This window comes from Parambassis ranga, chromosome 15 (assembly GCF_900634625.1).
Source record: "Parambassis ranga chromosome 15, fParRan2.1, whole genome shotgun sequence".
In the NCBI taxonomy this organism is placed as follows: domain Eukaryota; kingdom Metazoa; phylum Chordata; class Actinopteri; family Ambassidae; genus Parambassis; species Parambassis ranga.
This window is the reverse complement of record NC_041035.1, coordinates 18,652,791-18,667,683: the sequence shown is the minus strand read 5'-3', so window position 1 is coordinate 18,667,683 and position 14,893 is coordinate 18,652,791. Positions and strand designations below refer to the sequence as shown.

Genomic DNA, 14,893 nt, shown 5'->3' with positions numbered 1-14,893 from the left:
GTAACAGCACTTAGCCTTTTCTAGGCAATTCATTTGACCTCCTGTACCCAATGAATTTCTGTTAAACTGGTCAGCAAGACATAATAGAGCACAAACACAGTTTTATGGAGCCAAGTCTTTGTGTACTGTACAGAAAGCCTCGCAGTATAACCTTCTTTCATTCCATCTTGTTCCTGCACTGCTCTCCTCTCGGTCCACTCTGTGGCCTGGCTGAGCGATTTTCTGGAGAAGCACTCAGCCGAACAAAATGATTCCACACCGACAGAGAGTGAGGGGGAGCCACTTTTAAAAAGGCAAAGACGGCCTCACAATGTTCGTATTCATCCAGTCATGTGTTTTCTAATTTAGCACCACAGAATTACATTTTTTTTTGCTAAAAGCAACAATTCTATCAGGTTATATCATTATCTGAAAAGGCTAATAAGGCTCAGAACGTCTGTTACAGTAGTGCTGGTTGATGAGCGAGGTTATGGTACAAGGGAACCTGTGCAGGGATGCATGGGCATAGACAGTGTTATCAGTAAAGAAAATAAATAAAAAAAGCATGTTTATCTCCTTATTCATCTTTACCTCCAGCTGCCTAACCCCAGCTTCCCTGTCAGAACTCATGGCTGGCTGCCTCCAAAGAGAGGGAGCTGTTTGTTTAAATGTAAAGGCAATCAGGCCCAGGGTGCCACGGGGATCCACAGAGCCAGAGAGAGACAGATGGGGAGATCCCAGGGGAGGGGTACAAGGACGGGCCACATCGACACTCTCCGCACCCTCCTCCTTACCTGTTGTGGAAAGTTATCCATATCAATTGAAAAAAAAAAATCAGACTGAAAATGTGTAAAAACTTAAAACTGGACCACTCTCTGCACACACAGTGACAGCACTGCAACCTGGTTGTTATGCTGCCTCATCCTCTGCCAGGAACAGCCTGGTTTCACCAGGAAAACACCACATGAGGTCAATATTTCAGTCCTTGAAAACGGAAGGAGTGCATATTTCTCCAACTGCATCTGTTTGTGTTTATGGGAGCAGAACTTGTCACAGTGATAACCAAAAATGGCAACGGCAGAAGTTTCTCTTGTTATGAATGCATCACGCAATACGTTTATAAGTTCCATCTTAGCCATCCAGTAGAAATGGTAAGTAGAACCTTGTGCCTGATTTTATTTATTTGAATGTTTTGTGCTGGAACTACAAAAATCTGCACCTAACATGATGGATCTGTACATTTTTAAGTAAAATTTCTGCATATTAGTCCATTAAGGCAGACTGTGGAGCTACACTGACATAAATCAATGATAATTAACCAGCTGATGAATGACAGTAAAAGGTAAATGACAACATACCCTGATTTCTCCAACAGAATATCTTGTTCTCATATATCTTTTCCACTTCTTTTTTTTAAGGAGTCTTCTTTTTTCTTTTTTCTTTTTTGTTTTACAGCAGAATTAAATGCAAATTAGTGTAGAGCTGATTATCATATAAACGGCTGTTGCCTAGGGGGGGCAAGACACTGGCTTTATTTATTTATTTAGTCATATTTTTCACAGTTTCCCATAAAGCTCTGACTTTAATCAGTCCACACTTTCTTTTAAAGACGTAGGGGAATCAGGGACCGGCTGAGACGAGGCGTGGGTTTCTGTGTGTTTGTGCGTGTGTGTGAGAGAAATGTGACCACGAGCACCGCATAGACCTGCACAGCTTCATTACTGTTATGTAGACTAGTGCTACAATAAGCCAGACGGATACGTTCTCCATATTCTTAATCTTTAACTACTCAAGAGTGAGGGCAATTACCTGTAGAGGAACACAGCTGGAACAACACTACAAAGCTCATAATCTGATAAACTGAGTGGTAATCTCACACAGTGGTGCTGAGGCTTTTTATGGCAGTAAGATTATGTTTGCAGTTATTTAGCAGTACAAGTGATCCAATTCTGTTTGGGCAATTACCTGGAGCTAACATGGAGCGGGGAGGAGAGACTCAGGAAAAGCCTGTGCAGCTTAAAAATGTTAAACAGCCTGCATGTCTGTGTTGATCTCCAACACTTCATCCACCCAACCTTCCATTTTTTTGGCTGCTATTCTGGGGTTAGGTTATGGGGGCAGAAGCCTAAGTAGCATGAATAGGGAAACCTGACCTCCATCTCCCTAGCCACCACCTCCACCTCATCCAGGGGGATACCGAGGCGCCCCCAGGACATACTTTAAAAACCTTACTGGGGAGATGCCGAGGGAGCATCCTGACCAGATGCCCAAACCACCTCAACTGGCTCCTGTCTCAGTGCCAAAGGCTCTCTACACTTAGTGGAGAAAACTCCATTTTGGCTGCTTGCATATGCGGTCTCGCCCTTCTGGTCACTATCCGCAGCTTGTAGCCATAAAGGAGGGCAGGACTGTCTCTCATGAGCAACACCCAGAGGTACTTGAACTCCTCCTCATGAGGGAGTGACTGGTCTTAAATCATGAAGGAGCATTCAGCCCTTTTCTAGCTTAGGACCATGGCCTCCGATTTAGCGGTGCCGAATCCCATTCCACCACTTCACACTCAGCTGCGAACCACTCCAGTGAGAGCTGGAGGTCTTGGCTCAATGAGGCCAACAGGACCACATCATCTGAGGGTAAGTATGGCTGCTGGCAATGCAAACCAGGCTCCTGCACTGCCTGTAGGGGGATTGCATAGCAACAAACCCAAAAGCCCATATTCTACTCTTGAAACCAAGATTCAACTGACCTATCTTTTGGTTATAACACAATTTCCCATCATGGGAAAAATAAAGTTCTTCTTGACATCTTCTTTTTCTTGAAAGTTTATTCAGATTGAGTATGAATGGAAGATGGCACAAGGAGTTTTAAAATCAGCCTTCCTCTCATCTCTTTGCTTGGGGAGAATAGGGGACTTCCCTTCAGGGATCACACAGGTTACAGTTACAATTTGAGCTAAATTGAGGAACAATGCATTAAATATTTTTTTGTATACATCCGCCATTCATAAGTCCAAACAAAACAACAACTGCCTTGTGAAAGTTTCAGCTCCTCAACAGAACCAAGAGATGACAGAGAAGATACTTTTCTTTTTTCAAACCAACTGTGATGCCAAAGTTGCTGTTGAGGCCATTTCATCTCAGCAACTTCACCAGGGACTCAGTGCTCTCTGTGCTGTGCAGCAGACACCCTGTGCTCCTGCCCTCACTGCCTCTCTCTTCTATCTTCTTGTATTCTGGTGTGTTTTCAAGCCTTTTGTGTGCTTTCACTTAACTGTGAACTCTGTACCAATCTCTCCGTTCTGCAGTCTGGACCTACAGGTACACCACATTCTGTATCAATCTCTTTCTATCTGTAGCCTTGGGCATGGGGTATCACAGGGGCAGATGGGGGTTCTGCTTCCACGAGTCTTAATGTCTCTGGTGTCTCTTCTCACACTCACACAAGCAGAAATGTACATGCTTCCTTTCTAATACATAATTCAAGGAATTCAATCAAGTGCAGACACGTCAGACTACATACAACCAGGCTGACTCTCTCCTGCACTATGACCCCCAAATACCCTTTAATTTCCCATGCATTATTCCAGAACTTGAAGAATGCCAGTGGTTACTCCCCAAAGTAAAGACTGTGGTTGAACTCATCACTCCTTTCTCTGACTTTCAGCAGGGACCACACATTTAAAGAAGTAAAAAGCCTCCATCTGCCTACCAGCAAAGGGACTGTTATAGCACTGAAGGGTTTGATGGGTTAAAAAAACACGGATGACATATGTGTTAATATGCAGGATTTTTATTTTCATCTGAGTGTGTGAGAGAGAGGATGGCAGACGGATCAGCAATTAGAGTTAAAATGTCTAATTTCACTTTCCACATCTGCCAATGTAAATCTGCTCCTTTAGGAAATATTGCATTCCAGCCATACTGCAAGTCTTTACAAGCCACCTGTTCTGGTCAGAGACCTCAGCTGATATACAGTGATGCTTTGGCACCGAAGAATTTACTGTCATGTCAACCTAAAAATATACTGCGATGCCAGTAACCCACATTTCTTTCTCACATGTGCCTCCTCTGCTCTGCACTGAAAAACAGAACAGAATAGAATAATTCCTTTTGTGACACAACACCAAAAGCAACGCAACACTAATGCAAGAAAATCTCCTCATTAGTTGTAGATTTACTATTATACCCACAGCTAGTGTTAACAGTTTGGCAACAGATGAGGCAGCTAAAGCTTCAGAGCTGCATGAAAGGAGAGAAACAGTTTATAATTCTGTCTGCGAATTAAGAGATGGTAACACCACTACTGAGTGCAGCTTGTAAGCTATAGGTGTAATATAGCTTGGCCAGCCATCCTAATTCTTTCTCTGTTCTATAAGAATTAGTCTGCTCGCTGTGGGTTTAAGATGGATTTTCAGAGTAAACTGTATCCAGAACTACTCAGAGAAACAAAGCATACGACTAAGGCCGAGGGACAACCAGACTAATGTCAACAAAAGACAGTGGAGTAGGTACACAGGTAAACAGGTGTTCTGCCTCAAATCCATATCCATGATGTTTGTTGTAAATAGAAAAAAGGGCGAGTAAAGTGGAATTGGTCTGACTATCAACGGGGCTGCAGTACATTTCCTAAGTTTTACATATGAAGAGAACTAAGAAAGGTGATGTAGACAGTCAGTCAACATATGGCCTCCATTTTTCTGTCTAGCCCATTAAGCATTTGTAAAGGATGATGAGTTCTTCCACACTACACTGGGTAGATCAAGGTATCATCTACTCTATGTGCTATAAAGCTGCGACAGTTAGTCACTGAATGGAAGTTTGAAAACAGGAACATTTTCAGGACATTTTCTCCTGGTTCGTCCAAATTAAGATTTTACGCATTTGCAACTAAAAAGAGCACACATATATATATATATATATATTTTTTTTTGCCACACAGAGCATGGGTTGTGCACAGCAAAACAGTTAAGATGCTGTGATGAATACCATGAAAAGAACGCGAAAAGAGGTTAAAACTAAATTTAAAAGTCACAGATGGGAAGCCAGACTGATCTGCACAGCCAGTACAGAGAAACCTCTGCACTACCGGGGTCCGTTTGCAATCACTTCATGTAGCTCTGCAGCAGAGAACAGTGGGACAGAGATGAGAGAGCACAGAAAAGTGCTGCATGTGGGAAGGAGATGGACACGAGTGAGACAAAAAAAAAAAAAAAAACACACCTTCGCTTTGGCACTTCTTCATTACAGCAGAGGGTAAATGAGACTACAAGGCAGTGTGCATGTTAGCTCTGTATAAATAACACTAATGCAGAATGGCAACATATATAATCATCTCCTTGTATAAAAGTGATGATTAGATGTCAATGGGTACTTCCTGTAACGCAGCAAATACCCCAACCTGTAATTTCCATCATTCCATTCCCCTCTTATCTCTCTTTATTTCAATTAGTAGAATGTGATGTTGTCAAATTAAATTACATCTTGTTGATGAGACATGACATCACTTAGGGCACACTCAGCAAGACGAGTGTCGTGGATTGTCTGCGTCTTTGTCTCAATCCGCTCTGCTCATCCAAGCGTTCATATGAGCATTTTATCATAAGGACTCTTGAAATTCTGTTGTATTAGTTCTGCCTCACACTTTACTATAAAGCTACTTTATTATAATCAAACAGCCTCTTTCCTGCCAAAAAATCTCACTTATGCAGTGTCTCAATTCCCCTCCCCACTTGTACTCTTTTCCTCTTTTCTCCCCTTTTAACCTACCTTTTCTATAAGTTGGGTCCTGACAGGGCAGAAGGGAAGAGTGGAAGAAAGGAGGAAAGGAGCGGTCGGGTGCACAACTCAATTATACATCAAAGCACTTATGTTGGGGACACCATAGAACTGAGGAGCTGAGGAGGAGGAGGTGGAGGTGGAGAGGAAGGGGGTGGAGGACAAAAACGGGTTTCACTGGGACAAAAAGTGAGAGTTACTTTTATCGGTGTTAGCGGGTAACTGCAGGGGAAATAAAACCTGCTTACTTAAGAGAAAGAAGTGCTTCTGTCTGAGACATGTCAGATATAATAACAGAAAACAACAATCTCACCAAAAAATATTTGAGGTAACCTCCAGCACAAACAAAGCTGAAGAAAACAAGCACCAGACGCCTACAAATAAACACAGAAACCGTTTAAAAGAGAAGACCTGATAAATTTCAGTTCACAATCAATTACACTAAATCTAAATGTGCAAACACATTCTTCACTGACTAAATGTATCTGATCCAGTTTATCTGTGCAGGTGAGTTTGCCAAGTTGGTTGGTTTAGTTTCTTTTTTACACAGAGAAAAATCAAAGTGGACCAAACACGGTCGATTCAAACCACACGAGAACATCGTCTGCTGAATGAACAAACACGAGAGAAGACAGGAAGTAGATCCTGTGTTGTGGCCTAACAGATTAACCTGTGCAGAATGATCCTTTATTACACTGTTTGCATACAGTATACCAGCGAAAGCAACGTGTTGACGCACAGATTCACCCTGCAGCATGTTTTGGGTTTACTAAAAAAAGAAAGTAAAATCTAACCATAATCCAATGTGAGTCATAGCTTTTGAATTAGTATGCTCTCTCACCAGGAGCTGGCCAGATAATGGCAACTTCTTATTGGAGGTCCCAAACTGAATATTCAGGTTCATACCCAAGTGTGACTATAGGGTACAAACTAGACAAAATAAACCACACCAAGAGAGAAAAATAGACTAAAGCAAGCATACAATATACAATACAAGCATATTTTAGGAAAAGAATTCATGAGTTCTTTTTACAGTGTAATCAGTGGTTAACACTAAATAAAAATCCATGTAAAACTGCACGCTGTCATGGTGAGACTGTAAAATGTGACAGAAAATAAGAGAAAGCTGTGCGAGCTGTGTGCTCAAAGACTCGATTCAATCCTGCAGAGAAAACAACACTGAGCTGAAAGCCCTGTTAAAAAAAGGCGCTGGAGCACACAGTGATTTTACGATATGATGAATTGCTTTTTTAGCTTTACTAGGAGTGCTGCTGAAATATAACATTTGATAGCGATGCTATTAAAAGCAAAGTGGTAAGCGTAAACGTCCAGGGTAAATCTCTTTGCAGCATAATAAATTATGATACACAGTGTGGCATCTTTTCTTGACATTTTAGCCCAATTTTAGTCATCAAGAGTCAAAAAAATATAATCAATGTGATCAATAACCGCTGCACCATGATCCAGAGGAACAAAGAAAAAGGACACTGTGCTGAACATCATCTACTCTATGAGGGGAAGTGCCAAACACAACACCATGCGAGACACATCTGACTGACAACCTGAAAATGAAGCAAACTTGAGAAAGTTGGAGCTTAAACATCTGTTTGTCACATTAATTAGTTTGTTGTGGCAGGCTAGTACATATGTCTGCTGCAACACGGCCCAGAAGTGCAAATTGAACAAAAGAAAAGAATCCTAAACCAGATACCATAGATCAAAATCTCACTGTAAATGGTTTAAAGTGAAAGAAATGTGGGAAACCGGAGGTAGTAATAGTATGTCTCTTTCTTGTTCCCCTTTCCTCACCATGATGCCTAATTTCTCTTTACACTCGCTCCACTTACTATCTCAATTGTGGAAGTGACAGCCCAAACAGATTTGAGCAAATTGGAAAGGCTATGAAGCTCTATTAAGGAAATTCAAGCCATGGTGGAAGAAACGTGAGGGGGGAGTCGACAGGAGAGGGAGAGGGAGAGGGAGGTACATACTGAGTCAGAGAAGAAGTCAGAGGGAAAGAATCATTGAGGAATTTGCATAATACCAACTGGAGCCCTGGTGAGACTGTAGGTATGACTTGTAGCTGAACAAATATTTCCCACACATTCGTTTCTTCCATTTTTCTTCCCAGAGATTGGTCCCATTGTTGTTCCCGTGCAGCCATGAGAGCCGTCTTTCTTTCCCTCTCTGCTGTACACACACATAAACATAAGCAGCTGCAAAATATGGAGGGACTGACACGATGAATAACTGTCTTCCACGTTAGCAAAACCTTGTCAGAATTCACAATCCTGCCAAGCGAGTGTTAGAGGGAAGGAGAGCGCCAAAGGCAGGGTGGGGGCGGGCATGAAGGGGTGGGAACCACATACTTGAAAGAAAGGGAAAGAGAGAGAGGGAACGACAGGTTGATTTATTCAAAGAGTGAGGAGTGGGTGAATCAAACTTTAATGGCTTTTGGGAGAGCAAGCCGTTCTCTCTCTACCGTCAGTCTTGCCCCTCTTTCTTTATGTGCTTCTCTCTCTCTCTTCTAAAGTACACTTTTCAACGGTCACTCACAACAGACAAATCTCCACCCATCTCTGCGTAGCACGCAAATCAAGGTGCTCTTCATGCTCAGCGGGATAAAGTAAATGACAGAAAGATAAATAGAGGAAGAGAAGGTGATTTACCTTCACGAATGGCAGCCTGCGTGACGCTCCGGCAGTATTTGTTGCGTTAACCCCTTGGACTGGAAAGGATGCGCGGAAAAATGGTGTACAGGCCCAACAATCTCTTTGACAACTCATTTAGGCGGCTATTTGCCCTGAAAGGTGTACTGAAGTCTACAAATGAATCATTATTCATGGAGGAGAATGCCTGCACTTATATCCTTTTAAGAAAAACATGAACACACCAAAACAACCACCCCCCCCCCTCCATCAGTGCAACGCAGTAACTGAAATTAAGGGACTCTTTCTGCATGAAATATGTGAGCAAACATCTGCTGAAACATCCCAGGTCTGTGGATAAATTGGCCATATGTACAGAGTCTTAGTGTAGGAGTTAGATTAGTTTGTAGAGGATGATCATGTTCTGTGTTCTAATCAGTGCCGTCAGACATAATCATACAGCAGATGGAGAAAACTCTAAAAACATAAACAAAAATTATGCACAACTACCAATACTTCACAGTCTCAACACTTTCTTTTTAAGCTGTACTCGTATAAGGCGGGGCAGCTTTTTACACGGCGTCAAAAATGGAGAAAATGACAATGTAAATAAAGAGAACTTTTGCTTCGAATTATATCCTTAGCAGCAAATCTGTGTAGTAGAAAGTTCTAAACGGTGCCCGAGGTAAAAAGGATATTGACTGCTTCCCATTTAACCTTCTCACTTTACCCATTTTTTTCTTCTCCTCTCCCTAAATCCCTCCATCCCTCCCTATGGGGCTCAGGGTCTTAGTGTCAGGCAGAATTCTCTTTGAGGCCTGCGCCTGTCAAGCAGCCACCACTCAGCTCGGTAACCACTAGATTCAATTACACTTTAGGAGAGAGCAGGAGCGATGATACTGAAATAATGATCGGCTAAATCCAACTTCTAGGCAGCAGAGTGTGCGCTGGCTGTGCATCATATAGAAAGAGGTGGGAAATGCATGTAAATATCAGGACGTACGCAAATCACTAATATTCACTGAATGTGATTTCAAAAAAAGTTTCTTTTCCAAATTCCCAGGCAGCCTTGCAACTGCAGAGACATCAGTGGTCCATATGCTGTAGGTGCAGCTTAAAAGCTGAAATATTTTTCGTGTTACCTGGTAAACAAATTATCTTTAGATGCTGTAAGATATGGGGCAGAAGGCGATAAAAGATTAGGGATTTAATTCCAGCTTTCAGAAGTGAACAAAGCCAAAGAAGAAAGGAGTAAAACAGATTCATCTATGTTCTACCTGACAGCGACAGAGGGCACATCAAATAGCAGGTGCCTCTGTTTTCCTGCCAGAGCCCACATCAAGCACTAAACAGCTCATTCACAGGCATAATAGAAGCTCTCAAACACCCTCTGCCAGTATTACCAGAAATACGAGTGCATTTGTGTGCGTTTGTGGATTTTGTCTGTAAAAATGTTGTCACACTGGAAAGTGTTTGGAGGAAGTAGAAGCCAAAAAGTTGGAGGCTAAAAACAAAGCTGGTTTATGTCACTTATACAAAATGTATATAACTCTGCCGCCAAAGCATACAATTATCCAACACACAACTCACAGATTAATTATAAGAATTAAGTAAAACAGGCAGTCTCCCTCTGACTGGGTTCATTCTCTGACTGGCCCTAATTTTCAACATGATTGGTAGAATGATAGCAGAATTTGCAGCAATGGTAACTATAATGCGTGCTCTGATCAAAGATGTATTGGCGGTAAGAGCTCTCACTCCTGACTATTCACCGTCATACACACGTATATGACCACACAATGAGACCAGCGATAAGGAGTCAGACATCTGCCGTAAACAGGATCTTTGTTGTAAGAAGATGATGATTGTTTTATGTGACTTGTTTCATCCAGCAGAGTGAAAACACACGTGAAAGTACTGTTGTGTAATCCACTGGTTTCAACAATGTAACTGTATTCTGATTATCATTTCTTTAAAGTGTGACTGTAACGGAATACAGTTACTCATATTTTGTATTCTAAATACGTAACGTTGGTACATGTAATCCGTTACTCCCCAACACTGGCCGTAGGTTTCTGAAGAGCTGTTTTTAGTCTCTGACTGGCACCATGGTAGCAGCATCTCAGTCAACCTTAACTCCAAATACAGGCAAAGAGGTGGATCCTGAGTGGGGCTGAAATAGGCAGGGAGTCACAGAAGCAGGAAGTCCTATAGCCTTCCACTCCAAGCCATCACCCTCCATAGAAAAAAGGGTTCACACACAGTTTTTGAGGCTGATTTCTGCTGTGAAGTTGGACGTTTTCACATGGACTCTATGGAGATTGACTTGCTTTTGAAGGCTGTGAGGTGAACAACAATTTTTAACACTTCAACATGGGCTTCATTTCTCAGCCCAGAGGTTGCAGCTTGGTGAAAGCAAGCACCACCAGACCTTCCTTTAGCACTACCTTTGTCATGCCTCGTATGCATTAAATAGGTGACAAGAAAAGGGTTGGAGATTAAGGTAGCCATAATTTACCACCAAAAACCATGTTAATATGCTTCAATTAGGAAAAAAGCATCTTGTAAAAACAAAGTGCAGAAACTTTTTAGTACCAGACTAAAATAGAGGGATTTTTTTAGATGTCTGACTTTCACCTAAAGAGGTTTCCACCTTGGGCAGCTGTGTTCTATAACATCAGCCGTAGTTCATCAGAGCTTACTGTAGGTTAGAGAGGGACATTGAGATATGGCTGATAGAAAATAGAGGCTGAGGAGGGATTTGCTCACCTGCTTGACATACCTGAGAGACAGTAAACAGATAAAGTTTGGGTATCCATCACTCGGAGGCTCATGCCTGTCTGCCTGTTTGCCAATACATTTAATCCATCTATGTGCCGCAATACAACACTGGTGTGAAGTCGGCTACGCAATCTTGTGAGCATCATTACTGTGTTATCGGAGGCAGGATTCCACTGCACTGCGTATCTACGGAAAGGAGGCATGATTGAGAGTATTGAGAGGTTGAAAAAGAGAATTTGAATTCTGCTATGTTAGAAGTGGAAGGGCTCAACATGAAAAAAAATAAACTTCAATAAAATTATACCTTGCTAAGGCCATTAGAAATAAAGTTTGAATAACATCGACACATCATGAATTAATCCATTTAAATGAGGTGAAAGTGTTCCTTCACTAATGGCATAAAGAAACTGTGTGCATATTTACTGTATGAGTGTAATGCTGCAGAGAAAGAGGAGCAGAACACTTAAAGAATATTGTGTTTGTGGAAACTGCAGGAGACATCACATACTGTGTAAAGTTACAGAAGTTGTTAGCATTCCTGTTTGATACTGTTGCAGTGGCACTGACAGAAAGACTAACTCCCAGTGGGGGGAGTGTGAGGGTCAGGCAGCTGGGGAGGGATGTTGCTTACACCACACGGATGGCCTCACAGCTGCTCAGACTGCTCAGAACATTGGGCAAAACATTTTGAGTCTGTCAATAGAGGCCTCGGTATTATGGAGGCTACCTGGGAATGTGAAAAACACTTCTCAGTATGTCGTAGGCTCGCTCTATCATCTCGTCCAATAATGGAATTGGGTTGTAGCCCATCTGCTGCTCTATCAAAACATTATTTCTAGTGATAGTTGTCCCTCGTTGTAGCCGGTCTTAGCTGCTGGCTTCCTGAGTGTGTGGATGCTGTAAATCTGGCCAGCTCATTAGCACTGACAGAGGGAATGCTAGCCGCCCACCTGCTCTCCTTCACCCTCTTTATGGCTCTACAAATTAAAACGACATTTACACACACTCTCCCCCACTCTCCCTGCTCACCTTGCCACTCACATTGCTTCATCTGTTCAGGCCCATCTCCGAAAACCTCCTACACTGACTGTTTCCACAGCTTTTAAAGGAGCATCTGTAGAATTAGTGGTTTAAAAATGTTCACTAAAATAATCAAGAAATATCTTTATGTCCATGTACTGTAGGCACCATGCTCTCATGTACTATCTAGTCTGAAGAAGAAGCAATGCACTGCCCAGCCATGAATCACATTTAACTGTATTCATGCACAGTATAGAAATAATCCCATAAATCTCAGTTTTTTTGCTGGTTGCAGGCTTTTAGTTTCAGCGCCACAACAGACTGTGTGGCGGGAGTTTAGAGACTGCTGCGCCTTTGTTTTCACAAAGATGAAGCTACCAGTGCCTTCATTAGGCAAGACAAACATGCCTCCATTTGTGCTGATAGATACACAGCCCTGTGCTGTAAGGCAGATGGTGGTGACTGGTCTAAACCAACATGGAATGATGCAAGACCTTGGTGAAAGTTTGCACATCATCGCACGTTGGAGCTGTGGATTATCTCCAGTCATGGCTCATACTAGTATGTACATTATATGTAGTAAATACTCTATACACTTTGCTTCTTCAAGCCCCTTTGTTTTCATTTGGCTTGTGTGACTTTGTGTGTGTTAACTCTCATCATTTAAACCTTTGCCTTTCTGTCACTTTAACCACTCTGCCATCCTTCACGTCCATCAGCCTTTCCAATCTTCTCCTCTGTGCACTAAAGTTCAACAGCACTATCTAGTCGCGCTGATGGCCCTCTAACCCCCAGTTACTGTGGCGTGCACAGTGAGTGACAGCATGATGAAGTGATGTCGCTGCATGTTTGCTTTGCCCGCTAGAGGTCATTTCGGGTCACAGAGGTAATGAGGCCATAAAAATGCAAGTAAGGGAAGTTGTGGTGAAAAGTGAAGGAACACAACGAGCAAGAAACTGACTCCTGAATGAAGACAAGTCTCACAGCACTGCCACACAAATCTATAAGTAAAGCACACTTGCACATCATACAGTGACTTATAGAAGGCATCAGCTGGTTTACGTTTCTTTGTTCCATAGCCTCAAATAAAAAAAAACCTTTATAGTGACGATGGCAGGATTTAAATGGGCGGTAATTCAGCGAGTGATGCAAGGAAACTAACAATATGTGAGCGACTGAGGGTCAAACACAGCCCAGTTTAATGGCTTTCTTCAGGCTCAACTGAAGCCTATTGTTTGCAGGGCTTGGAAAAGTCTGCATGTGGACTATAAGCTAGTCCTGCACAACTGAGCGGTGGTCGCAATGGAGAATCTTGCCTGGTGGGAGAAACAGCCTCGGCTAAACAGTCCTTAGTTCTCCCATTTATTTGCCTGACTTTATGGATTGTGGAAAGAAAAAGCCAATGGCTTTGAAGATTTGGTGAAGACTCAGAAAGGGGTATGTGCTCAATATAAACACCAACAAGATGTGTGTGTGTTTGTGTGTGTGTGTGGATTTTAGCCCCTGTTTGAAGTCCTCCTCTCCACTCTGGCAATTACTTCATATCAAGGATTAGATGAGGGAGAGGGCATAGAGGAGACACAAAGATGGAGAGAAGTGAGAGCTGAGACGGGAGGTAGCAGATTCAGACAGAGAAGTGAGAGAAACTGAGAGAAGAATAGAGGCTGAGGTCCCCACTGTACAGAGCATTTTTCTCCCCCCTATAAAGGAGGCTACGCACACTCTCTAAACATCAGCTAGAAGACAACTCCTCAAACAGTAGGAGGATCATAGGTGCAGCAAAACACAGCTATTTCCAGTAAGGCAGGCACCAAAATGCACTATGAATAGTCGATTTGCAATCAAAAATGTGATGTAGCCACTATGCAGTTTCTACTACGACAACAGGCAGAACAGTGAGGTGGATTTCATGTTTTATATTGTTTCAAAAATTGAGTTTTTTTTCCGATCAAAGCAATTTTGTTTGAGGGGTCAATTTTTCATGTTTTGTAAGATTTATTTAATAAAAAGTGAATAACAACCTCTGATTCCTGTTTAGTTTTTAATAAGATGAAATGTTCTCATCCTTACCTCTGGGATCTGGACGGTATAAGGCTGCCCGTGGAAGTTTGGCGCATTATCATTCACGTCTCCAATCTGGATGTTTACTGTGTCTTTGACCACCTGAGGGAGGAAACACCTTGGTAAAACAGTTCCAAAAGACACCTCCACACATTTCCTGACAGGGAACTGCAGTCACTGAAAATGTGCATTACACACACCAAGCCAAGATTTAGAAGAAAGAAAACAGAAGTGTGTGACAGATTACCCGCAGGGGGAGAGTAGGTTGAACGTCAGTATGTTTCTGCAGCTAAATTGTGTTGAGTGAGACAGGTGTCATGTGCGAGAGAAACAGTGAGAGACTGAAAAAGAGACAGATCGTGAGGCCCGCATGTGACATGTGGTCAGGCTACATCCAGCATGTCAGCATGTGAAGGCACGTGTCACGACTATGATCACAGTGCAAATCTCTTTCTTACCTCTTGCAAGTCACTCACGTAGAATTCGACCTGCATCTCTGACTTGGTCTGACGGACACAGAAGCACACGTCAGAACTGACCTTTCATGAACATGTGAAGCATGAAGAGCAGTGCAGCAAACCAAAGCAGACAAGCTAAAAACATGTCACCCCTGAATCATAGCAGCGTTGT

General features: G+C 42.4%; 1 protein-coding gene across 1 annotated transcript in view; it reads right to left on the bottom strand.

The window, feature by feature from the left end:
* cdh23 (cadherin-related 23) overlaps positions 1-14,893 on the bottom strand; it is a 130,735-nt gene that overhangs the window by 83,233 nt on the left and 32,609 nt on the right. Inside the window, exons 6-7 of the mRNA XM_028422897.1 lie at positions 14,722-14,769; positions 14,273-14,365 (exon numbers count right to left, since the gene is read on the bottom strand). Of these exons, the coding sequence (XP_028278698.1) occupies positions 14,273-14,365; positions 14,722-14,769 (141 nt within the window). The remainder of the gene's footprint in view (positions 1-14,272; positions 14,366-14,721; positions 14,770-14,893) is intronic.